This window comes from Juglans regia, chromosome 4, assembly GCF_001411555.2.
Source record: "Juglans regia cultivar Chandler chromosome 4, Walnut 2.0, whole genome shotgun sequence".
NCBI classification, from domain to species: Eukaryota; Viridiplantae; Streptophyta; class Magnoliopsida; order Fagales; family Juglandaceae; genus Juglans; species Juglans regia.
The window spans coordinates 31,708,434-31,734,537 of record NC_049904.1 but is presented as its reverse complement, the minus strand read 5'-3'; the positions used below and the strand labels follow the sequence as shown (position 1 = coordinate 31,734,537).

Genomic DNA, 26,104 nt, shown 5'->3' with positions numbered 1-26,104 from the left:
CCGAGAAGGCCAAGTCCTCTTATTTTTCATAGATTTTTTTATATAATTAAATATTTAAAAAAATTCACAACATCATTAAAAAAATATATCATTAATCATTAAATAAATAAAAAAAAGTGTCAGGGGCCAACTTTTGGTAGCTCTATCATTTTCCATATCGATAACACCTGAATTGTTGTCTTTGTTTAGCAACTTTTGTTTTGTAAAAAAAGAAAAAGAAAAATAATATTTGTAATCATAGAGTGCGCAAATATCGTGTATTTTTTTTGAAAAAATGCGTAAATATGAGACTCGTATAAAAAAATAAAACTTTTTAATGGTGGACCCCCAACCTCGCTCTCTTTTAAAAGGAATGCATAACGCTTACACAAAACATAGCTATATTTAGAGAAATGATAGTTATAGTCATGAGTGCGTAAATGCTACGCAATCACTTTAAAATAAATAAATAAATATTGAATCCATATAAAAAAAATTAATTTTTTAATAATAAATCAATTTATTTTCAAAACGACGATATGATACTTGCATACTTAATGATTGTGCGCTTGATTTATACAATTCTATATTATCTATAAACGAAAATAATATATTTTATTAGAGACAAACGAAAATAATGTTAAGAATGAAGATTCAGCTTTCTTGACACACAAGTTTTTGAAACTAATACAGGACTTAAAAAAAAAAAAAAAATCCTTATAAGCAAAGGGAGCCAACATGGCCGGTGCCACGGTCACCGGATCTTTGCCTTAAAATAACGGCCTTGTGTGGCCATTCCCTTTCAGAAACTCCACTTTCTTTTCTCCTTCATTTTCATCATCATCCTCATAATTCATTCATTCATTCATACCCTTCTCTTTTCTCCCTCTCTGTATTACAAATCTCAAAAGGCTAAAAAGCTAGAGAGAGAGAAACTCACCTACAGAGCAATAATTCACTTTTTTCTTTCCAAGTATCTTCCTATCCTTCTCTTTATTGCCAGCTCTGCCAGCTCGTCCCTCCCATAACACCCACTTCTCATCTTTCTCACCCCCATCATTCCTATCAACGAGACACCGATCTCAGGTACGTAAATTCCCTCTGACCATCACTCCCTGAAACCTCATATGCTGCCGATCAGTCTTTTCAATCCTAACATTAGATCTCTTTCTCTCTAGAGTCGTAATTCGGTCCATTTGTTGGATCGTTTTCGTGGTTTAGATTGTGTTTCTTTATCTGGGTCTATGTGATATTCTGCTTATTTTAATGGGTTTTGACGGTTTTCAGTTTTTTCCTCTTTGTATTCAACTTGAGCTTTGATGTGATGGGTATCTGGGTTCTTGGATTGTTTTCATGGTCATGATTTAGTTGCTGATCATGTGTCTAAGCCTGTTGTTTTTTCTGTTGGCTTTTTTACTTGTGAAAGCCGAAAGGGATGATTGAATATGGAATTGAGTTCAGAAAACAAGGAGATCAAAATATTGGTAGTGCCTGTTAGTAAATCAAATGATTTATTATTGTTATTTTCCAAACTTTTTTATGCGAGATGTATTGTCATCTATGGGTTCCAAGTCGTTCTTGAATCACGCAGTTGCGAAGAAAATATGATTGCAGATTACAATTTTGATGCAGCCGTATATAGTCATTACTCACGATGGTTACTGAAGGAGACTCAAGTTTATTTTGGCGATTCCAGTAGAGTTGAGTTATAGGAGTTTTGAGCCGGCTTTGAAGACATGGATTGCTTTCCAACAATAATGTCAATGTGCTTGTGTCAGGGACGATATGATTTTGGGCAGGAATGGATATAGGATTATTCTCCTAGGTGTTTCCAGAGATTACAGGGGGGACTATAAACTTGGTTCTGTTGCATTTTGTTTGAAGTGTTAACATGGGACAGTAGGCAACTACATTTCATGACTTGGACGTGTCTTGTCTACCCGATGAGAGATATGGATTTTAAGTTTGAATAATAGATTGGTTACAGACTATATGGAGTTACCAAGGACATGCAAGTTCAGAACGGTCATCACGTTGGCTACTGAATAAGAATGCTCATTTGATTTTCCAGTGCTCGTCTTCTTCAATTTAGTGGTTTGGTAAGTTTTGCATGCAGGATATAGGGTGGCAAAACACACACACACACGAGCGCGCACACAGAAAAAAGTTATTGTAGATGACTGACAAGTATATTTAATGGGATTAGTTCATTAGTTGGTTGTGACATTATGTGCAACTTGAAATTTGAATGATGAGATTGACTCCATGGAAGATTCATATTCTGGAATTTTTATGCCTTTCAAAAATTGAACCTGGATCAGCTAAGTCTCACTCTTTATAAGTAACTATATTATATTGGACTTGGATCATAAAGAATCAAGTTATGAATAGAACATCTACACGGTTACTCTTATATTTACCAGAAGCTTTTTTATTATTTGTAAGTGGCTCCAATTGGTAGAGAAACAGGTAAATTAACATAGCAGTAGAGTACCATATCAAAAGTGGGGAAAAGGTGATATAGTAGTAGAGCATGGAAGCTATGGGGGTTATAGAACACATCCAATGTACTTTCGTGGAATTTCTGTGTCATGTCCACTCTCAAAAGTTCACATGCTAACGTGAAGAAAGGATAAAAAGAACACTTTTTTGGACGTGTTTATGGTATCAAGAGGTGGAATTATTATTTCCTATATGATGTATCTCCGTGAATGGAAAGCCATGAAAAATCTGAGTGACTGCTGAATTCTGGAGAGTAATATCAAGTCTGTAGGGTAGGAAAGCCAAGTATATCTCTATACATTAAAAGATTGCATAGGAATCAGTTTCTGCTCTATGGGAAGCAATGAGATGGAAGCTGAGATCGTGTATAAGAGTCAGATTCTGCTGATGTGACGAGTCACTCCAATTCCAACATGTCTCGTGATCAATTGCAAAGTTGGCAAGAGGGAGAGAGGCAGGGATGTTATGGTCCCCCCTAGGTTTTTAAAATCCCAATATACTTATTTTTTTGTTTTATCTTTTAAATATGCACGTGATGGATTTTTACATAAATGCCATCCTCAAAAGTTTTGGACTCTTATCCACCACTCAATATATTTAGATTTTGACCCCGCTTCAAAAACTTCCTGGATACATTTTTGCTTTTGATTTTGGCAATTGGAAAAAAGAAATGAGGTAGCATGTAGGTAGAAAACCCAGATATGATAGATGGTGGCAATTCAAACACAAACCACTATGAGAGGATACCCACTTCCAAGACTAATGATCCTTATAGAGAGAAGATATATGTAAAGGATCTCTATGATGACTTCTCCAAGTATTGACAATGAGTTATGACTGATTGAAAACTTGCGTCGCTTTTGTTTGGGAACTTCCTTTATTTGTGGACCTTTCTTATCTATGCAATTGCCAAGTTGACTTTCTTCTCTCCCATGCTGTCACTTTGTTGTACCCTCCACATTTATGGTGTCAACAAGCAAATTAATATGACTTTCTTCCCTTGTTATATTTAAGGTTGTCTGATTCTCCTCTTGTTGTTTTTTTTTCTTACTTTTTGTGCCATGGTACAGGTTTTTTTTGTTTGTGAACTCTTCTTATCTAATGAATTGGGATTGTCTAAAGCAGTTCATAACAGTATAGATTATGTTGTTAACTATCCTAAAGCGGAAATAGTTGGCTCCTGATTTTTTAGTGTCTATTCTTGACGTCTTTGTAATCTTCCCATTTGTTCTATTGTGCAGTTGACTCGTGGAGATTTTAGAGACCCGAAAATAGGAATTTGGCTTTTTCTGAATCGGTGACAAAAAAGGCTTTCTGGCAATGTCTAGCTCTGCAAAATTGGATCCTGCATTTCAGGGAGCGGGTCAGAGAGTGTATCCTTACTACGAGGAGTGACATAAGACATGAACTTGTGAAATGTTTTGTTCATAAATTAGTTGGTTTATTTACTATAGATTCATTTGTTTATAAATGTATACAGATTTTACTTCCACTGCGAACAGAAACTCAGTATAGATTTATTTCACCTTCAGCTGTGTGCGTGTCTGACTTTCCCTGGGTATTTTGTTTATATGTCAAACCTGCTGCCTTTCCGCTTTTCGATGTTAAACTTAACATCTTATAGAGGGACTGAAATTTGGCGAATCGAGAACTTTCAGCCTGTTCCATTGCCAAAGTCTGAATACGGAAAATTCTACATGGGGGATTGCTACATTGTCTTGCAGGTGCAAACTGCATTCTCTCTCTCTCTCTCTCTCGCTAGTTTTATAATATTTTTGGTATTTGTGTTTTAGACCTCACAGGAATACTGAAACTTAACTTCAATTTATGTGTAAAATGTGTTTTATGATTTCCTTTTCAAAGGAGTACACGTTGAACTGTTTGTGCTAAAACATTATTCTTGACTTATTCTGTTATTCTCCTAAGTCGCTGGGATTGGACATAAGGACAAAGTGGGTTTCATCTTGGTGTTTATAACAACTATATAAAGTTTGGTCGGATGTATGCACCAATTAGAAGTCAATTAATATTACACGATTGTGACCCTACTACTTTTGTTGGTTCATTCAAACAAAAGGGTTTCAATAGAAATAAGTATGGCAAAAGGGCATCATTTTCATTATATTCTTCTGGACTTTGTAAAAACATTGCCTGTTATATTTCTTCTTGTGTCATTATATTCTTCTGGAATTTTTAAAATCTTTGCCTGTCATATTTCTTCACGTACTTACCTGTCATACATTTCTGCAGACAACACAAGGCAAAGGAGGTGCCTTTGACATACACTTCTGGATTGGGAAAGATTCAAGTCAGGTGTGGTTAAAAATATTGTTGTTTGGAGTTTAAACTTGCCTTAGACATTTTGTGTACATATGAAGCTAAGAGTTGAGCTAAAAATGTGGTCTCACTAAACCATAACTTCTTACAGGATGAAGCTGGAACAGCGGCTATAAAAACTGTTGAACTTGATGCAGTTCTTGGAGGACGTGCGGTGCAGCACAGGGATTTGCAAGGACATGAATCTGACAAATTCTTGTCTTACTTTAAACCTTGTATTATACCATTGGAGGGCGGTGTTGCATCAGGATTTAAAAAGCCCGAGGAAGAAGAATTTGAAACACGGTTGTATATCTGTAAAGGAAAACGAATTGTCAGAATGAAACAGGCAGGGAAAACTAACTTCATGAATTGAATGTAATTTCTTTAGGTGTGGATTTGAATAAATCAAGAAACTATCATTCTCTATTTTGCTTATGCAGGTTCCTTTTGCCCGGTCATCACTGAACCATGATGATGTATTTATCCTGGACACTCAGAGCAAAATTTATCAATTCAATGGTGCAAATTCCAATATCCAGGAAAGGGCCAAGGCCTTGGAAGTAATTCAGTTTTTGAAGGAAAAGCATCACGGGGGGTTGTGTGATGTTGCAATTATTGGTAAGGACGCATGTATCTATTGTTGCTATGATGCTTTATGTCTGTCTACCATTCGCAGCAAAGAAAAAAAAGCACCTACATTATCCTGCCACTGCTTTCTTTTTGCTCATGTCTATTCGTATTCAATGTTCTCATTTCGATCACCTAATTTTGCTTCATGGTGTTTACCATGCCAGATGATGGGAAGTTGGATACTGAGTCAGACTCAGGTGAGTTCTGGGTCCTCTTTGGTGGTTTTGCTCCAATTGGCAAGAAGGTCGCTAGTGAAGACGAGGTTATTCCTGAGGCCACTCCTGCTAAATTTTATAGGTATCCCCCTCTTCCATTATTCTATTTGTGTGTCAAAGCAAAGCTTTCTTCAGTGAAGTTTCCTCCATTATTTTCCTCTTTCGTTTTCACTTTTGATTGAAAATCATTGTTTTATTAGTGGTAAGCAGCATCTGAAAAGGGCAGCACATAAGAATGTGTCTAAAGTTTTTAGCTTCATCAGGTGTCCTGTGGTTCAGGAATCAGACTTTTTTGATATCATGGTGCTTATGTGTATGTTGAAATCTGAAACTCGTTTTATTTTATATATTTTTGGCCCTTTGGGGAGCAGACACGTGGAAAGTGCAATTTTGCATTTATACGGCATCTGCTTTGTTCCATAATTTAATTGAATGTGCGACAAAATGATCTCAGGTGGGAATTGTCCCCCCCTTTTCTTGTTACTCCCTCTATCTCATACTGCAGTTCTCCGCTTTTCTTTCTAGGATGTCCCAAAATGAGTGGCCATTTTCAGAAAACCTAAGCATTTAACCCGCATCTTACATTTATTTTTAATTAATAATAATGTCATTTCATATCAAGACTCTCAAACTAGGATGGAGGGAGTATGGTTTTTAGAGGTACATGCTTGTTCTGGATGAAAGCTAGCATGTACTAATTGGTGCTGCAGTGGCTCATAAAGTTTACTTGGTTTTGTTGGTTTCAAACAGCATTACTGATGGACAGGTGAAGATAGTAGAGAGTGAACTTTCCAAATCCCTGTTGGAAAACAACAAATGCTATCTAGTGGACTGTGGTGTGGAGGTATTTGTTTGGGTTGGCCGGGTAACACAAGTGGAGGAGAGAAAGGCGGCCATCCAAGTGGCTGAGGTAGTGGCGTAGCATCCAGTCTTCATATTTTAATGAAAATGGGATTCTTACCTTCAAATTTTATCTCCAGGAATTTGTCTCTAGTCAAAATAGGCCAAAATCTACACGTATTACCCGGCTTATTCAAGGTTATGAGACACATTCATTTAAATCCAACTTTGATTCTTGGCCCTCAGGCTCTGCGACTCCTGCCAATGAAGAAGGAAGAGGCAAAGTAGCAGGTAGTGGCCATTTCCTTATGTGTAAATTAAACAGGAATAGTTTGTAGTTAACCTTATTAAATATTGCATTCTGTGCAATACTAGCTATGTTGAAGCAACAAGGAGTTGGTGTCAAGGGCATGACAAAAAGTACTCCTGTAAACGAGGAAGTCCCACCTTTGCTTGAGGGAGGTGGAAAGATGGAGGTCTAGTTGATACTTTTCATCATTTCTTTTGGAAATGACTAATTAGGCTGGCTGAAATTGAGCATCTCTTCGAATATTGACTATTGTTTTTCCCCAGGTATGGCGCATCAATGGCAGTGCCAAGACTCCATTGCCTGCAGAGGATATTGGTAAATTTTATAGCGGAGATTGCTACATTGTTCTGTATACATACCACTCTGGTGATAGGAAAGAAGATTACTTTTTGTGCTCTTGGTTTGGAAAGAATAGCATTGAGGTAAAGTACATTGTTTCTAGTTTGGCTTTGTAATTTCTAAATGATGGCTTCATACAGTTGGATGCAGTTCTTGTAATATCTGAAGCAGAGATATATATCTTCAAGTCCTTGCAATTAGCAATTCACTATGTACTTTTTTCTATTGCTGGTTTACAGAGACCCAGCAAGTCTTAAACCTCAAGACTTTACCCTCTATCATATTCTTCCAAGGCATAAGGTGCCATTTAAGCCAGAGATCAATGCATGAACCATTATATTGGACTGATAAACAAAGCTAATCATTTTCTTATCTGTGGATTGACATATTTGTTCCAGGATTTCACTGTTTCAGTATTTTACTTCCATTAAAGGTTTTGTCATTATTACATCTGGAAATTTAGTTTAAATTACACATTCTCCACTTCAGTGAACTCAATTAATCATAATCATTTCAACAAGGGTAATCATAAATTTGGTCTCAACTCAGAAAATGTTATCAAGGGCATGTATTTTTGTTTTCCAGCCTTACATCCTTGCTTCACCGATCCAGTTGCTTTGATTTTCACCATTACCTGCCACGTGAAAAACTCTCCTTATTTTTTTGTGGTTAGTGATCCATGTTATGGGGAAAGCATCTTAACTTCTTCCTCTTATGTGCTTAAGGATATAAAATATCTTGTGACAATTAATTTCAGGCTGCGTTTGGATGTTGAACTGAATTGAGTTGAGATGATCAAATATTATTAGAATATTATTTTTTAATAATATTATAATTTTGAGATTTGAAAAAATTGAATTGTTTATTATATTTTGTATTGGAATTTAAAAAAGTTATAATGATGAGTTGAGATGGATTTAGGAACCAAATGAAGCCTCATGCATTTCCTTCAAATTTAATCTATTTTGTGAATAATTGCATCTCTCTGTTTTATTTATTCTTATTTTAATTAACTGTTGTTATTTTATAGTTTTGATAATTATTCAGAAAGATCTAACATCTATTTATGCAACGTTAGATTTTCTCAATTACTGGTGAATGCTGAAAATCTGCATGTAGTTCGGTCTATTTGTAAATTTTGTATGCTTTTTGAATCTCGCTTCATATGAATCATATGCTTTTTAAACCCTAAAGGGTAGCTCAGCTGGTCCGGCCTTGGGTTTGCTCCCCAATGGTCACCAGTCCGAGTCCCCCCTTAGGGTCACTGGAGGTTTACCTGGTCGTTAACTTCAGGGCTCCGTGGGATTAGTCGAGGTGCGCGCAAGCTGGCCCGGACACCTTCGGTTATAAAAAAAAAAATGAATCATTACAAAGTTGAACCATGACAATCTGCTGATGTCGTGTTAAAATATAGTTTTTCAGATCTTTTTTAGTAGTTGTGGGTTAGGAATTTTCGGTTGCCTCCCATTTGGGAATTTCAGGAGGAGCATTTTGTTGGCAAATCAGATTTATTAGCCCTTTGCAAGATTTACAACTAGAGTCTAATTCAAAGACTTTTTGATTTACGTTGACTGGGAGATGCTGAAGCTGCGTAGATTATTTGAAGTGTGCCTACTATCATCAACCAGGGAGCAAATATAGAATGAGCGCAGGGCAATACTAATCTTCTATGAGGTGAAGGTGTGATAGGGTGTATTGGAAGATCTCTAAGAGAGGAAGATTTGTTTGAACTTTCTATGAGGCATGTATTGGGTCTACAGCTGCAAGGTTCCAATGGAAGAGCCTTTAGTGTGCAAAGGAACCACCAAAAGTTGTTGTTTTCCAGGGTAGCCGCCTCGGGCAAGATTTTGATGGTGGGTAACCTTAGAAGAAGGCGTAAAATCATTGTGGACAGGTTGTGTTAAAAAACTGTGGTAAGACGGTAGACTAACATCGTCTATATTATCTTGTCTATAGCTTTATCTCTATATTGGGTGTGTTGAGCGAGGCTCGGACGGTCAAGGAAGCATTGGAATGTTGGAAATTGGTGGGGAGACTTTAGGATAAGTTGCTAAAACAAATGGGAGGGGGATTTGCAGTAAAATTATGATGAAAGACCGTTCACAGGAGGTGGCGATTTTTCTTTAGCCCCGTCATGTATCAAGAGTGGCGGCTAGGGCAACAAGAGATCAAAGACGGCGTGGAGTCTGTTAAAGACCCAACCATTGATCCAAAAGCCCTAGGACTATTAGATACTAATTCGGTTAAGCCTTTAATCTTTAGGATCATAACATTCTACTACGCTTCTGAATCCGACGTCCACGGCGGCCTACTCTATCGACACTGACCCGGTGGTAGCCTTTTTCCCCTTTGACAGCTTCACTCATCTATTAGTATTCAATGACTTAACATCATGTCCATACATAGTATCAAGGCATTTTAATTAGGGCTGATCTCGGTCCGGTCCGGTCCGGTCTTGGGCCATTTTGTGGACCGGACCGGACCTATTCGGTCTACAATTTCTCCACCCTGGACCGGACCGAGTCACATATAGGTCCGGTCCGGTCCGGTCCGGTCCATTTCGGTCCGGTCCAGGGTCGGTCTAGTCGGTCTGGACATGCCTAAAATGGGCCATTCAGCCCATCTAAATGTGATTTTTTTTTTTGCCCAATTTCAATTATTTTCGGCCCATTTCAAATTTGGTACATTTTTTTAACTAAAACTATTTAAAAAACTTGATTTTGAAAAATACAATGATAAAAAAAAAGTTAAAACTAATCTATATAAAATTAAAAAAATCAAAAAAAATAAAATAATAATAATACAGAAGTTATTACAAATTACAAATTATAATCCAAAATTAACAACTTAAACACTTGACATATATGCATCAAAATTCTAGTTGCTACTTGCTACATCCAGCTTACTAATCTTCAACTCAGACTTAAGTTACTAGTATTAGTGATTTAGTATAAGTTATAACTATATTACTATAACTATAAGTCTATAAGTCTATAACTATTAACTATTGTCTTAGACTCTTACTCTATGTTAGACTATTACTAATTTACTAATATACTATTAGTATATATTTTTTTTAATACCATATTAGAGTCTAGAAGTAGAGTCTAGACTATTAATATAATACTTGTATTAGTATAAATATTAATAATTTAGTATTGCTATAAAATTATAAATATTACTATTAGTATAAAATTATAAATGTGTATTAGTTAATAATTACTTAATGATGAATTAGTGATAGGATTAGGTTAATTAGTCAAATGAAAATTATATACTTAATATATATAAATTATTAAATTATATATATATATATATTTAATTCGGTCCGGTCCGAAAAACCGCCGGACCGTGGACCGAACCGAATTCATTCGGTCCTCTGGTTTTTGGACCGGACCGGACCGGACCGGAACCACTCCCGGTCCGGACCGCCCGATTCTCACCCCTAATTTTAATACAGCCTATAAGTCGCCCCCTCCGTAACTTGAACTCGTGACGTGGTCTTTGTTTTTTATACCAATTGTTAAAGACCCAATCATTGATCCAAAAGCCCTAGGACTGTTGGATATTAATTCGGTTAAGCCTTTAACCCTCAGGATCATAACAGAGTCTCAGTATCGAGAGTGGCGGCTAGGGCAACAAGAGATCAGAGATGGCATGGAGTCTCAGACGTGAGATTAGGGCATCATATGACTATTGGGTTGGATGGGCCGAATTAGTGATGGGTTATGTGCAGTGGGCCGTTTTAGTAAAGAAATAGATTGTAAATAAATGATGGGTTAAAGCCCATAATTGTAATTGGCCCGTAATGGCTTACATAGTAGATCAAAAGTGCATAAATAGACATGGATCAACATACAAAATTAATGAAGAAAATACAATTAAGAATCCAAATTCTCTTTGACTTCTTCCTTATTCTCTCTCTCTCTAATTCTTTCTATTACATATTTTCTCTCTCTATTTCTTGGGCGTGTGACAATTTTGGTATCAGAGAAGTGAAGATTCGTTGTTCTCCATGGCTGAGGGAACAAGGTTAAACCAGTTGCAAGATTCTTTTTCTACCTTCAAGAAGTCTTCAGAATCCCATTAGAAGGCTTTAGAGATGGAAGTTGCGTCTTTGAAAGGATCCTTTGATACGCAGCAGAGAACTCTGGAGTCTTTGGTGATGCAGTTGAAAGGACTCATGATAGAGATGCAAAGGGTGAATTTGGGAAGGAGTGGGGAAACATCATCGACAAGCAATCATAATGGGGAAACTACAATTGAAGTAAGTAATGGGGCACATACCAAGCTCACAAGAATTGACTTTCCTACCTTCAGTGGGGAGGATCCTGCAAGTTGGTTTTATAAAGTGAACCATTTCTTCACTTATTACAACACTCCTTATCAACAAAGATTATCTCTTGCATCATTTCATATGGAAGGCAGAGCCTTTATCTAGTTTCAAGACTTGGAAGATTCAAGATTGTTGACAAATTGGGATGTGTTTGTTAAGGCCTTGTTACTGGGATTTGGGGCTAGTGCCTATGACGATCCAATGGAAGAATTAACGAGACTGAGGCAGACTGGCTCTATGGAGGATGATAAAGCTAAGTTTGAAGCTTTATCTAACAGGTTAAGAGGTTTATTAGAAAATTACAAGTTGGGTTGTTTTCTGAGTGGCCTTAAGATGAAATAAGATTACCTGTTAGAATGTTCAACCCTACAAATCTTTTAGCAACTTATGGTCTTGCTAAGATTCAAGAAGAGCATGTGCAGATTAGCAAGAAACCACAAAATTTAATAGTAGTTATGTAGCAGGGGGATTTACCAAGAACCTATCAACTTTTGGGGTGAATAGTAGCAAGAACAGCCTACCTGTGCATAAGATTCCTCAGGCCCAGATGAAAGATAGAAGGGAGAAGGGCCTCTCTTATTACTGTGACTTGAAGTCGGTGCCTGGGCACAAGTGCAAGAGTCCTAAGCTGTTCTTGATTGAGGAAATTGTTGATGACTTTCTTGATGCATGCAGCAATGAGGTGATTGAAAAAGAAACAGGTGTGCCTAGTCAGTCTTTGTATTACTTAAGATGAGACTAAAAGGCCAGAGATATCATTGAATGCTATTACTAGAGCAATAGGGCCTAAAACCATGAAGGGCAGAATTGGAATGCAATGGGTAGTAAGTTTGATAGACACTGGGAGCACTCACAATTTTGTGGACCCATCTGTATCAAGAAGGGGCAATTTACAGTCAATATGAAGGAAAGAGTGCGTGTTAAAGTGGCAAATGGTGATCAAATTGTCAGTGAAGGAAGTTGTGGGAAAGTTCCAATGTGGATACAAGGGACTTTGTTTTCCATTGATGCCTTTGTTTTAATATTGGCAGGCTGTGATGTTGTTTTGGGTGTTCAGTGGCTGCAAACACTGGGCAATATATTATGGAATTTTGAAGAATTGAATATGCAGTTTGACTATTTTGGGAAAACAGTTGTATTGAAGGGTTTGAAATAGCCAACATGGGTAGAAATAGCTCCGACTTTCAAGCTGAAGGATTTGGAAAAAGAAGGGGTAGTATTACAGTTGATGGAGAAAGAAGTAGAGACTGTTGACATTCCTTACGTGATTCAAACTCTTCTATCTACATATAATATTTTTGCTAAACCAAAGGGGTTACCCCCTAATAGGTCTCATGACCATGCCATACATTTAAAGCCTGAATCTAAGCCAGTATATGTTCTACCATACAGATACTCTTATTTTCAGAAAGAAGAAATTGAGAAGATTGTAAGAGAACTGTTGCAAAATGGGGTGATTCGTACAAGTTAGAGTCCATTCTCTTCTCCAATTTTATTAGTGAGGAAGGCGGATGGTAGCTGGAGAATGTGTATAGACTTTAGGGTTTTGAATAATGAAACAATAAAGGACAAGTTTCCCATTCCAGTTGTGGAGGAGTTGCTTAACGAATTGTTTGGGTTACAGATTTATTCTAAACTGGATTTATGATCTGGTTATCACCAAATCAGGGTCAAAGAAGAAGATATTCATAAGATGGCTTTTAGGACACATGAGGGTCACTATAAATTTTTAGTCATGCCTTTCAGCTTGACTAATGCACCCTCAACATTTCAATCTTTAATGAATACCATTTTTAAGCCTTATTTGAGAAAATTTATTTTGGTATTCTTTGATGATATTTTGGTGTATAGTAGAGATGAGGTTGAACATGTCCAGCACTTGAAGATTACACTGGAGTTATTAAGGCAAAACCAGTCGTTTGCAAAAACGAGTAAATGCAGGTTTGGGTGTACTGAGGTCGATTATTTGGGTCATTTGATTTCTGCAAATGGAGTCAAAGCTGACCCTACTAAGTTGCAAGACATGGTTGACTGGCCAGTACCTACAACAGTTAAATCTTTGCGGGGTTTTCTGGGTTTAATTGGGTACTACAGAAAATTTATTAGGGGGTATGGTGGGCCTTATTGCCCTACTTAAGAAGAACAACTTTGTGTGGGGTGGAAAGGTTCAGACAACTTTTGAAAAGTTGAAAGAAGCAGTTACTAAGCCTCTAGTCTTGGCTCTTTCCGACTTCTTCAAAAGTTTTGTGATTGAATGCAATGCTTCAGCGACAGGTATTGGGGCAGTGTTGATGCAAAATTCAAGGCCTTTGGCTTTCTTCAGTCAGCCTTGAAGGGTAGAACTTTGAGTTTATCTACCTCTGAAAATGAATTCCTAGCATTGGTGATTGCAGTACAAAGGTGGAGGCCATATTTATTGGGTCAGTCTTGTCATTAAGACTGACCACCAGAGTTGGAGATATCTTTTGGAGCAAAGGGTGGGTACTCATATGTAGCAAAAGTGGATCACGAAGTTGTTAGACTATGATTTTGTTGTGGAATACAAAAAAGGGCAAGAAAATCGAGTGGCAGATGCCCTTTCCAGGCAGTTTGAAGAATCTACTTCCTTATTTCTTATTTCATTTCCTACTGTGAATTGGTTGTCAGAACTTAAATAGAGTTATGCTAATGATTCTCTTCTACAGACATTGTGTAAAAAGGTAGTCGAGGGTCAAATGTCATCCCTAAGTATGTTGTTAAGGGAGATCTGTTATTTTACAAAGGAAGGTTGTATATACCTAATGATCCCATCTTTATTCAGAAACTACTACATCTACTGCATAGCAGTACTGAGGGTGGACATTCTGGAGTTGACAAAACCCTTTACAGGGTGAGGAGAAATTTCTTTTGGCCAGGCCTTAAGGGTGTTGTTAAGGAGTTCATACAAAGCTGTGATGTGTGCCAAAGAATCAAGGTGGAGTAGTCCTTGCCCAATGGGTTGCTTCAACCCTTTCCTATTCCTAGTAAGCCTTGGACAGATATCTCAATAGATTTCATTGAGGGTTTGCTAGTTTCTAAAGGTCACTCAGTCATCTGGGTGGTAGTGGATAGATTGACTAAATATAGTCATTTTATTTCATTATCACATCCATATACTGCTAAAACTATTGCTCAATTGTTCATGCAACATATATTCAGATTACATGGATTTTCGAGATATGTTGTATCTGATCGAGATCTTATTTTTACAAGCAATTTTAGGAGAGAACTTTTAAAGATTCGTGATGTACAGTTGTGCCACAGTACTGCGTACCACCCACAAACAGATGGCCAGTTAGAGGCTGTTAATAAGAGCCTCGAAAACTATCTTAGATGCTTTGTTGGAGATCGTCCTAAGGATTGGATTCAATGGATTTCATTAGCGGAGTGGTGGTACAATACCTCGATGCATAGCTCGACAAAGATGACCCCTTTCGAGGCTGTGTATGGTTTTCTTCCACCTCGGTTGGTATCTTATATACCTGGTACCACTCAAGTGATGGATGTAGATCAGCAATTGTTGACCCGAGATCAAATGCTACGTTTGCTGAAGGACAGCCTGCACCATGCACAAGATCATATGAAGAAGTTTGCAGATCTAAGGAGGAAAGAACAGATTTTTAATGAAGGTGATTGGGTCTACCTTCGATTACAGCCATACCGTCAGATGTCAATATCACAGCGTCGATCTCTCAAGCTAGCTCCACTTTTCTATGGCCTGTTTCAAGTGACCCAAATAATTGGGGAAGTTGCTTACCGTCTCCAGTTACCCCCATCATCTCAAATTCACCCAATCTTCCATGTGTCTCAGTGGAAACAGAAGTTGGGATCTACTGTGATGGTTCTACCGCAGTTGCCTCCAGTTGATGCAATGGGAATTATTAAACCAAAACCAGCTGAGGTTCTTCACAGGCGGCTCCGTAAGCATCAAAACCGAGCATTGGTGGAGTTGTTGGTGCGATGGCAAGGCCAGTCAGCTGAAGATGCTACTTGGGAAGAGTTTCATTCACTCGCGGCGACCTTCCCACACCTTGTGGGCAAGGTGTTTTGAAAGGGAGAGGGATTGTCATGTATCAAGAGTGGTAGCTAGGGCAACAAGAGATCAGAGACGACATGGAGTCTCAGACGTGAGATTAGGGACCATATGACTATTGGGTTGGTTGGGCCGATTTAGTGATGGGTTATGTGCAATGGGCCGTTTTAGTAAAGAAATAGATTGTAAATAAATGATGGGTTAAAGCCCAGAATTGTAATTGGCCCGTAATGGCTTACGTAGTAGATCAGAAGTGTATAAATAGACATTGATCAGCATACGGAATTAATGAAGAAAATACAATTCAGAATCCAAATTCTCTTTGACTTCTTCCTTATTCTCTCTCTCTAATTCTTTCTATTACATATTTTCTCTCTCTATTTCTTGGGCGTGTGACAAGCCCCCTTCAAAAGCAAATGTGGGTAGGGTTGAGCTCGGCAAAGAGTTCAAGAATGGGTTAGGGTCCTGTGCTTAAGATTCAAATAAGAAAAAGAATTTCAGACCTTTACGCATGCACCTTTGTACAAGTGCCGTGCACAAGTTCTGGCCAGGATAATTGGAAAAGATCAATTCACTCAGCCAGCAAATATGCACTTTCTTCCTATCCGGGGAGGAGAGCCTCTCAAACTCCATGTTCTCAGCTGGCCTGCCCTAGTTGTCTCGTAACCCCCTTACTACTTTTGCCAGTCAAGTTCACAGTAGTAATAGTGTAAAGGTAAGTTGGGGTGCGACCTTAACATAAGGTCGCATCTTTCGCTCTCTATCTAGATATATCTAGAGAGAGAGATCCACTGCATAAGCAAACCAACTGTGTGTTACATGTGTGCTCCCTGATTTGGTTATCAAGAAAAGGGTTTGATTTGAGGGACACTTGCCCATGCTACTATGTGGACGGTATGGAGGGAGGGGACTAACAATACTTTTAATGGTACAGAACTAAATTGTAACTCGCTTTAAACCATTTGTATACCTTCTTTGTATGATTGGATGCATGTAGGGTAACATGCAATAGGTTCTCTCTTGAATATGATTGCCCTTTAGAATTTCAGACTACAAAAGCTAGAGAGGATATAATTCCTATATCTGGTGTATTTAATTCCCTTATCTGATATGTTTTTATTACTTAAATCCAAAAAATAAAAAGTAAAAATTGAATCCTGATGTTTCAGTGGTATGGTACCATTTTCTGCTCTCCCTTCTCTTGAAATCATTATTTATTCAAATTGTAACTTGCATATATTGCATTTTACTGATGCTCGCTCAAGCAAAAAGGGTGCTAATTTTAAACCTTTGATTTTCTTGCATCCAATTCACACCAGGAGGACCAAAAGATGGCTACTCGTTTGGCTAACACTATGTTCAACTCATTAAAGGGGAGACCTGTTCAGGTAGCGTTTTTTTTTTATTCAAGATGGGGAATTGACCAAAGACTTGCATATAATGAGTGCTTATTGCAGGGTCACATATTTCAAGATAAAGAGCCACCGCAATTTGTTGCACTTTTTCAACCTATGGTGGTCCTCAAGGTATCCTGCTTAAGCTTCTGCAAAAGTTCCTTGCATATCAGGAGTCAGTTGTAGTCTCTGGGATAAGATGTTTCTCTCTATAAGGGGGTTTATAGCTAACAGTGTAAATGATTGTTTAATCTTTAGGGAGGTTTGAGCTCTGGTTACAAAAAAAGTATTGCTGGCAAAGGTTTGGTGGATGAAACTTACATGACGGATTCTGTTGCACTCATTCGGATATCTGGAACTTCTGTTCATAACAATAAGACAGTGCAAGTTGATGCAGTATGTGTTCATTGGATTTCTTTTTCATTATACTTCAACCTGGTTTTTGTTTTTTCATTTTTTAAGAAAAATATATTCTATCTTTGGACAAAGCTTGCATATGCTGGCTTCCTTGATGTTGCCTGTTAGTGATTTGGGAACCATAAGTCTGCCTGGGTTCTTTTTATGTGGTCTGTTTTGCTTGTTCAAACCATCGATTGCCCTATTAATATGTAAATTGTTTATTTTATTTACACAATGTTATAAATCTTGAATTTCCATCTCTCTCTCTCTCTCTCTCTCTGCGTGATTATTAAAGCATCCAACCAAAAATTACCAGGTATTAGGTGGAAACTACCAGGTAGTCACCTGCTAATAAGTGGCAAGTGTGCTAGATATAATGAGATTAATAGGCTAGCAAGAAATGATTACTGCTTGTTTATTATCACCCTATTTCCCTGTCCTTTTTGGAAATCCAAACTATTCTTATACATTAATTTGTTAGACATTTATAATCATTTGAACCGTTTTGCTGTTATGATAACAGGAAAAATCATACATTTGTTTTTTCTTGTTTAGGTTGCAACGTCATTGAACTCTACAGAGTGTTTTATCTTGCAATCGGGCTCTTCAATTTTCACCTGGCATGGAAATCAATGCACCTTTGAGCAGCAGCAGCTAGCTGCAAAAGTTGCAGAGTTTTTGAAGGTATACTTCTTGAAATTGTTCTCTTTTTTTAGCTTTGCTCCTGCATATTGTGGCTTTGAAACATCATTGAAAAGCATGACCAAATGGGCTTAACCGCTAGTAAGTTGAACATATCTCAGTAAAGCCCCCTCAAAAAAACTTTGATGTATAACGAGCTGATCTTTTTTATTTCTGACTTTTTTTTTTTTTATAAAAGAAATAAATAAATAAATTTTGATGGCAAGACTGTTCTTTTAAGTCTTCCCATGCTTCATGTTTTTATGGTGGACTTTAACTTTCCTTTCCCCTTAAAAATTAACGAGGCTAATTTCTTAGATTTTCACATTAAAAAAACAAAAAAAGCATTGGCTGGCTTGGGTTCCCTCCCCCCCACGCCCGCTTTTTTAAATTTGAGTTGTGAGAAATTCAGGATATAATGAGCATGCACGGTTCCCTATTCTAAACTTGTGGATCCAAGTTGTTTTCAACTGAGTATAGTGCTATATTTGACTCTAGAATATATCACGAGTTTTTGGTTATTCTATTGAAATATGTTCAATGTCTACGTATTTTCACCAGTTTATCATATGTTAGTGCCAAACAAGCAAGCTGGTGGAAGTGCACTTGGAATTTATACAATTCACGCTTAATGTATTTCTGTGAATTTTTTTTTTTTTTTTATAATTAATAAGAAATTTTATTATCAAGAATAAGCACAACCCAAGTACACAGAATGTATACAAAGGAAATACCTACTACACTCTAGAAAGCAGGAAAACTAAAACATAAACAGATTCAGTACATTATCATCATTCCTTACAAAGATCTTAGCCCACAAACTCAAAGTAGAAAAGAAAAAATTCCGAAGATCTTCATAAGAACGCTTTGTCTTCAAAACATCTCTCGTTCCTTTCCAGCCATAGACACCACATTAAACACAAAGGAACCATTCTCCATCTGGCAGCTACACATTTCCTTGCCTCAAAGCCATGCCAACATGCAAGAAGATCCACAACTTCCTTAGGCATCACCCAATATAAACCTGTGAATGTTAAGCTGAGTTCCTTCTATATTGTTATTAATCAAGTAAAGAGTTATTTGCCTTATTCAGCCTGGAGTTGCTCTGAAACATGCTAAAGAAGGAACAGAGAGCTCATCCTTCTGGTTTCCCCTTGGAGGGAAACAAAGTTACACCAGCAAAAAGGTTGCTCTGGAGATTCTCAGAGATCCTCACTTGTTCGCATTCTCATTCACCAAAGGTAGCACTCCTCTTCCATGAGTTCAGTTGATGCTGCTGCATTAAGTTTTCCTCTCACATAATTTGACGCATGACAATCCAAGTTTAAAAGTTGATAGTATGATTATCCATTCTAACTCTCTTTGTTGTGATCATTTTTGTTGTCGCATGGATTCACCCAGGAAAGTTTCAGGTGAGTTTTACACTTCTTTATATCTTAGATCGGGTTCTCAGTGATTTCTATATTCATTTTTTTTTTTTAATGTAAATTTTTGGGCAGGTAGAGGAAGTTTACAACTTCTCTCAGGACGATCTGTTGACAGAGGATATCTTGATACTTGACACGCACGCTGAAGTATTTGTCTGGGTTGGTCAGTCTGTAGACTCCAAAGAAAAGCAAAATGCTTTTGAAATTGGCCAGGTACTGAATCTGTTCAGGCTTTTGTCATAATTCCATGACACTCTGTTCTCAGGAGGCAATATTTGTTTTTCAGAAATACATAGAGATGGCTGCATCCATCGACGGGTTATCTCCAAATGTACCACTATACAAAGTCACTGAAGGAAATGAACCATGCTTCTTCACAACATACTTTTCATGGGATCATTTAAAAGCTATTGTATGTATTAAAGCAATATATCTCTTTTTGCATTGATTTTATCCTTCTTTTTAAATTTCTCATAATCATTATTTTCTTTTTCCACAATTGAGGCAATGGAGTTTCTTGTGACATATCCATGCAAGGTTAAGAATAGAACAAAATATCTGCCCATATGGTTGAAATGGAGTGGAGACATGCTCACAGTTTTTAAATGTTTTAGCTTTTATAATTTCTTTTATGCCCCTGCCCCCAAATCCAATCAAGTTTTTAGGATTCTCTCAATAACAAGCAAATGATATTTAACAGCAAGTACAAAATGCAGGAATCAAGAACTTGGAAGAATGAGAAAGCATAAAATAATGTCACATTAAGCAGATTTGAAGCATTCTTTTACGGGGGTCTCGAAAATAGTAGTTTGAGAAGCATTAAATTGTAAAATATCACAGTATATGACCGTATCTTTTCAAGGGATAGCATATAAGTGGAACTATCATATGGTATTTGCACACTATTATTACCAGTTACCATTTGTTTGATTTCAATGGCTAAGAAACTAATCCTAAGAATGATTTATCATATTTAGTATTTAGTATGAAGTTGGCTTTTAAAAATCATGGAAGTACATTCTCGGCATGTTTAGTTATGACTATGAATTTTCATACTATGACGAGTTTGTGATGTGACAAATGATAATCAGAATAACCCCCCCCCCCCCCCCCCAAAAAAAAAAAAAGAATTAGAGTAAGAAAATAATGAAAATAATAGTGTTTAAAAACCTGTTATCAGGAAGTACATGGTTACATGAAAAAAAAACCTTTTTTTTTTTTTTTGTTCTTCTTTTTGCCGTGCTGAGAAGGTCATCAATCTGTTATCAGAAGTCTCTTGCACATTTTATCTGTTGATTACTTCTAAAGTTTTCCATGAAATGTAGGCTCAAGGAAATTCATTCCAAAAGAAGATGGCGCTGTTGTTTGGGATTGGCCATGCTGTAGAGGTATGTAACATTTATTCCAGTACAAGTTAATTTGGTCATACTCTTACTGTGCTTATGTGCAGTCCAATGTAGCATGTTTTTGTTACTTATGGGCCAGGATAAATCAAGTGGGAATCAAGGAGGAGCAACTCAAAGAGCTTCAGCTTTAGCTGCCTTATCTTCTGCATTCAATCCATCTTCTGGGAAATCAGCCAATGCGGTAAACAAACTGCTGATACCTCTATTGTTTTGCTAAATCCTTTCCTTTTTGCTGTATACTACTATAGTGTTAGTTTCCTCTGGCCGTATAATAGGGTGAGGCATGTGGGCCCACTTCTGCAAGTTCTAAAACATTTCCAAAGGGGTGCATCTTAATACTCTGGTAAAAAATGGGTGATGGATGCCTTGCAGAAATGTAATTGGCAGTGTAATGTCGTAATGTTGCTTCCTGCAGAATGAATACTTTCACAAGAACAATCTATAACATATATAATTTTCGAAGCAGTTTTCTCCTGCTGAGCCATGTAATCAATCCCCAATGTTAAATGACCATAAATCTGGTACTTTCAAGTTTAGAATAATTTGAAAGGTCATGCCAATAAAATATTATACAATTTGGGATTTCAGAGGTTTAGAATACTCTGTCTACTTCCATATTAACACTTCATATTCTTTCGTCTATATCTAATTTATTTCAATTACTAATTGAAGAAGACCCCACGATCATGTTATTAACACAATTAAGATATGGGAGTGAACTAACAATTCGTGCATTGCAAGAACAAGTGACTAGTGATAAAATATTGCCCGTCAAAGTTTTAATGGGTTTGACAGAAAGAAGAAAAAGGCAGAGAAAAATATCAAACTGTCTCTCCCACGTTTCTGTAATGGGTTACAAAAAATTCATTCCTAGCACACCATATATCTCGTAAGCCCGCGTGGGAGAGAACAACAACATAGTAACGATAATAATGACCCTTCTCTTGGGAGCTGTGAAAGATGCTTTGTGCATTTGTCACTTATATCTGACATAATACATCCAGGTTGAAAGCAAGCATATGCTATATTGTGCCCTTGAACCTTAGCTCCGTTGGCATTTCATTTGAGGGACTTACATCATTAGAGATGTCTGTTTCACTGATTCACATTCAGGAAGGTATTAAATTTCTCCTAATCTGTTTGAAAACTGTGAAGGAAAAAATCTATTCAATTTGATTTTGGAAACAGGATCAGAGGTGGTTTATTCCACCGTTTTGTGTGGGAGCAGAATCAAGATCTCTCATATGTGACTTGGAAGGTGGTACTTAATCCTATTAGTGGAGAGACCAGCAATTTTAGGCCTTTAGTAATAGAGGAATGCTATTCGTGCTAATCAATTGTACAAAAAGATCATAGGAAATGACGTCAAAGTACACTTTTATTATTTGGAAAGACATCACCTTCCCTCTTTTTCTGAGAATGGTTTGATTTGGACAGGTCTTGTACAATGTGGTCTTGTTGGTTTCCATGATCATCTGTGGTCATGATTTTCGTGAAATTGTAGCTTTCCCCGTTGCATTGCCATTATCTTTTGTGCTTCTGCATTATCTTTTTTTATTGCTGTTATCATCTGTTAAGTAGTATCAAGTTTATAAACCCGATGAGGATGATCATGGCAACATGCCTGCCTGCCTTTGAGACATTCATATTGTAAATCAACTTCCAATGCTATATTTCAGGCTTCCAATGGGTCAAATCAAGTAGGTCATAGGCAAAGGGCTGAAGCTCTAGCTGCCTTAAACGCTGCATTTACTTCATCCTCTGGAACCAAATCTTCTGCTCCCAGGTCATCTATCGCAGGTCAAGGATCACAAAGAGCTGCGGCAGTTGCTGCTCTTTCATCAGTACTTACTGCTGAAAAAAAGCAATCACGTGATCCTTCTCCTACTCCATCCAATAGCAGTCCTCCACCAGAAACTAACCCCCCTGGTATGATAGACATTATAATTCTGGTTGTCTACATGAAATAATTAGTTTAGAAGTAAATTAAATGTTGGAATTGTTGCATAAAGTTTTTAAAAGCTGCTATTTTTCAGACATGTTGAATTCTCCTAACTATTTTGCTCCTCCTCTCGTTTCATGTTTAGCAAGATTATACCCAGTTGGTAAATTGAGGCACCTGGCCTTTGCAGTGGTGGTGGTGGGGTGAGAAGCACTGATGATAATGTCACTTTTAAAAACAATATCTAGCATGGTTAACAAGATGGAGTACCATCTTGATCTTTTAGATTGTTATATTTTTATTTTTTTTTGAGAAATGATGTTGTAATGACCACATGGCATCTGTTTTCCATTGACAAGTAAATTTTACCCTCGGGTTTGTTCACCTGTATCTTAAACTTTTGAACATTGGCACATTTTGAGTACTTCAAGCAGAAGCAAAGACTGACAATGCCCTATCTGAAACAGAGATCCCTCAAGAAGTTCCATTAGTCAAGGAGGCTGAGGAAGCTGCAGCTGTATCTCAAAACAATGGGGAGGATTCTGAGCCAAAGCAAGAGACAGTTCAGGAGGACAATGGTAGTGAAAGTGGTCAAACATTCACTTATGATCAACTGAAGGCCAAATCTGATAATCCAGCGACTGGAATTGATCTTAAACGGAGAGAGGTTGGCTCTATTATGAATGTATTCATTTTAATTTGTATGCAGAATTGGTTTTAACTTCTTTTTTTCCCTGAATTTTTAGGCTTATCTGCCAGATGAGGAGTTCCAAACTATATTTGGGATGACCAAAGAAGCATTCTGTAAATTGCCAAAGTGGAAGCAAGACATGCAGAAGAAGAAAGTTGATTTATTTTAGAGACCAAGCACGTTAAAGAGAGTTTTCCACCTACTTTTGGTTCTTTGTTATTCAATTATATTGATCTCACTTCTGAGTTGGGTATCTGTGGTTCATTGGTAGAACATACCTGGTTTGCAATGTCTTAGCCCTGTGCTATCTGCCCTTGATGAACACAGCTGTGATAGCATCGGTATTGTTTGTGATGGCATCTGGAGAGTGATTCTTTTATTTTATCCTTTGAAAGTGCTGCTGCCTTTTGTAATGGTCAGCCTCACAGATTCTAGTTTAAGAGGCTTGAGGCAGGTCAAATTCTTTTATTTGGTTAGTATGTATTCCTTTTTGTGGTTATCTGACTGTTGTCATCTTTTAGTTTGTTAAAGGGGGGAGGTGTATATCCAGACTCCAGTGCATTTGCATTCAGATTCTAAGCCGAAGAATGGCAATTTGTCGATTGCTTGCGATTTTTGAGTTTTGTACTCATACTGCTGAATGTTGTTCTCTTTGGTTTTATGCTATACATGATGATGTTGAGTCTTCAGATATATATAATAATTATCAAATAGGGGAATCAAAGTTCCCCACTCATTTTGTTGGAAAGTTATTACGTTAAAAAAAAAAAAAAAACAGGGTTTGGATTGTTTTGAATATACGTTTGGAAAATGCTTTACTGTTATTTATAAGCAATACCAACCAAAGAGATGAAAAAACTATGCGACGGGGGATGAATCAAGATAATTTTGAATAAGAGCTCTAGATTTTTGTTCCGAAAGCTCCGCTCTAATAGCTCTAGATTTTGAATCAGGCGGAAGTTCTAGAAGTAGACCTGCTCTAATAGCTCCGAATAAATTAAATACATGCATTAAGATACGAAAGGTTTATTATTTTATAACAACCAAAGTACTTTTTTACATGCTAGGAGATTTCACTTGAAAAATAAAATGTTTCATACTAATGGATTCAATCCATAACCATGGGTTCCAATGTACGAGATTTTGTAGCACTGAGATTTTACAAAAACAAACATATATTGATTTTAGGTGTACACGTCATATTAGCAAGAAAGGGGTGCACGACGATGCAAGCGGGGCCTAAAAACTTCAACCCCTTTCGCCTTCGACATACACTCTTGCCGCCGACCCTCTAATACGTACGTAGTCAATCCTGTTGCATGCGACCATATATCTGCCTATACTTAAAAGAGCGTATAATTGTTACTGTTTATTACTGTTTATCGTAAATAGTAAATCTAAATCAGCCGCTTTTTTTTTAACTGTTCATCGACAATATGATGAACAGATTTTTTTTTTTTAAATCCATGTGAATGTCAATGTGCGACGTAATACTGCAATCGTGCATTGAGAATGAGAGAGAGAAAGAAAGAAAAAGTGGAAAAAATATTAATTTTTGAGTTTTAAATGATCAATAAATAAGCTATTTTTTTTTTCTTCGCATGTTTTTTTCGCATATCCTATTACTGTTTATTATATCATACACTAAAAATCAACTTTGATTTATAAAATACTAATTTTTTATCATTAAATAAATGATGAAATTTTACTGTACATTTTTAAGAGAAAAAAACTATCTAATTAATTTGAATTTTTAATATAATTTAAATTTCATAATAAATGATGAACATAAATAAATAATAATTTTATTCTTATACATTAGACCATTTTAATATTTGAAATTACACTTTATTTTTTTCTTTAATTTGACAGATGTGGCAAACGTGCTTTTTTTTATCAATTAAAAAATCTTACGCCATACAGGATTTTACACAAATACCACTAATTTCAAAATAACCAAGCCATTTATAAAATACTAATATTTCATCATTAAATAAATAATGAAATTTTGTTAAATATTTTTAAAAAATTATAACTATATAAATAATTAGAATTTTAACATAATTTAAATATGATAATATTCTTAATTAACTAAAGATAACTGCTACAACTAATAAAAAAGTAACCTGAAAATATTTCATGAATGTGTATTTCATTTTTTTATTTTTCTTTTCTTTTTTTCATGTATTTTTTTAATCATCATAAACATTTTTTAAAAAATAAAAAATTTACAACATTATTGGGTCAGGAGGGAATTGACAATCTATTTCTTCCCAAACAAAATTATTGAGTTCGAGGAAGAGATTAATAGATTCTTAGGTTTTCAGAAACTTTTATATATTTTTTAAAATATTTTTTAAATATAAAATATTTTTTAATTTGTTAATCTAATCATTACAATTTTCTTAAATATAAATTTTTTAAATTTTAAAACAAAAACTACATTAAAAAATTATATTCTAATAATATTTTAACTTTTAAAATATTTTTATTTTAACTTTTTTTTCTCTCATTTTCTAAAATCAAATAAAATATCTTAATCCAAATAATTTTATATATTACTATTCATAAACCATATCACTACTATTAATACATCGATTCAAATCATATCTAAAGATATGATGTCTACGTGTGTTGTTTTTT

The 26,104-nt window shown here is 36.3% G+C and overlaps 1 protein-coding gene across 2 annotated transcripts; it reads left to right on the top strand.

Moving 5' to 3' along the window:
* The first annotated feature begins 875 nt into the window (after positions 1-875).
* On the top strand, positions 876-24,143 carry LOC108987796 (villin-3-like). 2 transcript variants are annotated; one of them, XM_018960806.2, is made up of 24 exons: positions 876-1,065; positions 3,723-3,854; positions 4,106-4,205; positions 4,732-4,794; positions 4,910-5,146; positions 5,241-5,418; positions 5,595-5,727; positions 6,396-6,555; positions 6,626-6,776; positions 6,861-6,961; positions 7,059-7,217; positions 16,841-16,909; positions 16,979-17,047; positions 17,174-17,311; positions 17,870-17,998; positions 19,089-19,236; positions 19,397-19,407; positions 19,495-19,635; positions 19,709-19,834; positions 20,748-20,810; positions 20,908-21,009; positions 22,508-22,757; positions 23,238-23,437; positions 23,517-24,143. In XM_018960806.2, exons 2-24 carry the CDS (start codon positions 3,802-3,804, stop codon positions 23,628-23,630), a joined length of 2,895 nt encoding a protein of 964 aa, XP_018816351.1. In that variant the 5' UTR covers positions 876-1,065; positions 3,723-3,801; the 3' UTR covers positions 23,631-24,143. The 2 variants fall into 2 exon arrangements, with proteins under 2 accessions (XP_018816351.1, XP_035545350.1); XM_035689457.1 differs by lacking the exon at positions 876-1,065 and adding an exon at positions 1,612-2,078.
* The last annotated feature ends 1,961 nt before the right edge of the window (positions 24,144-26,104 follow it).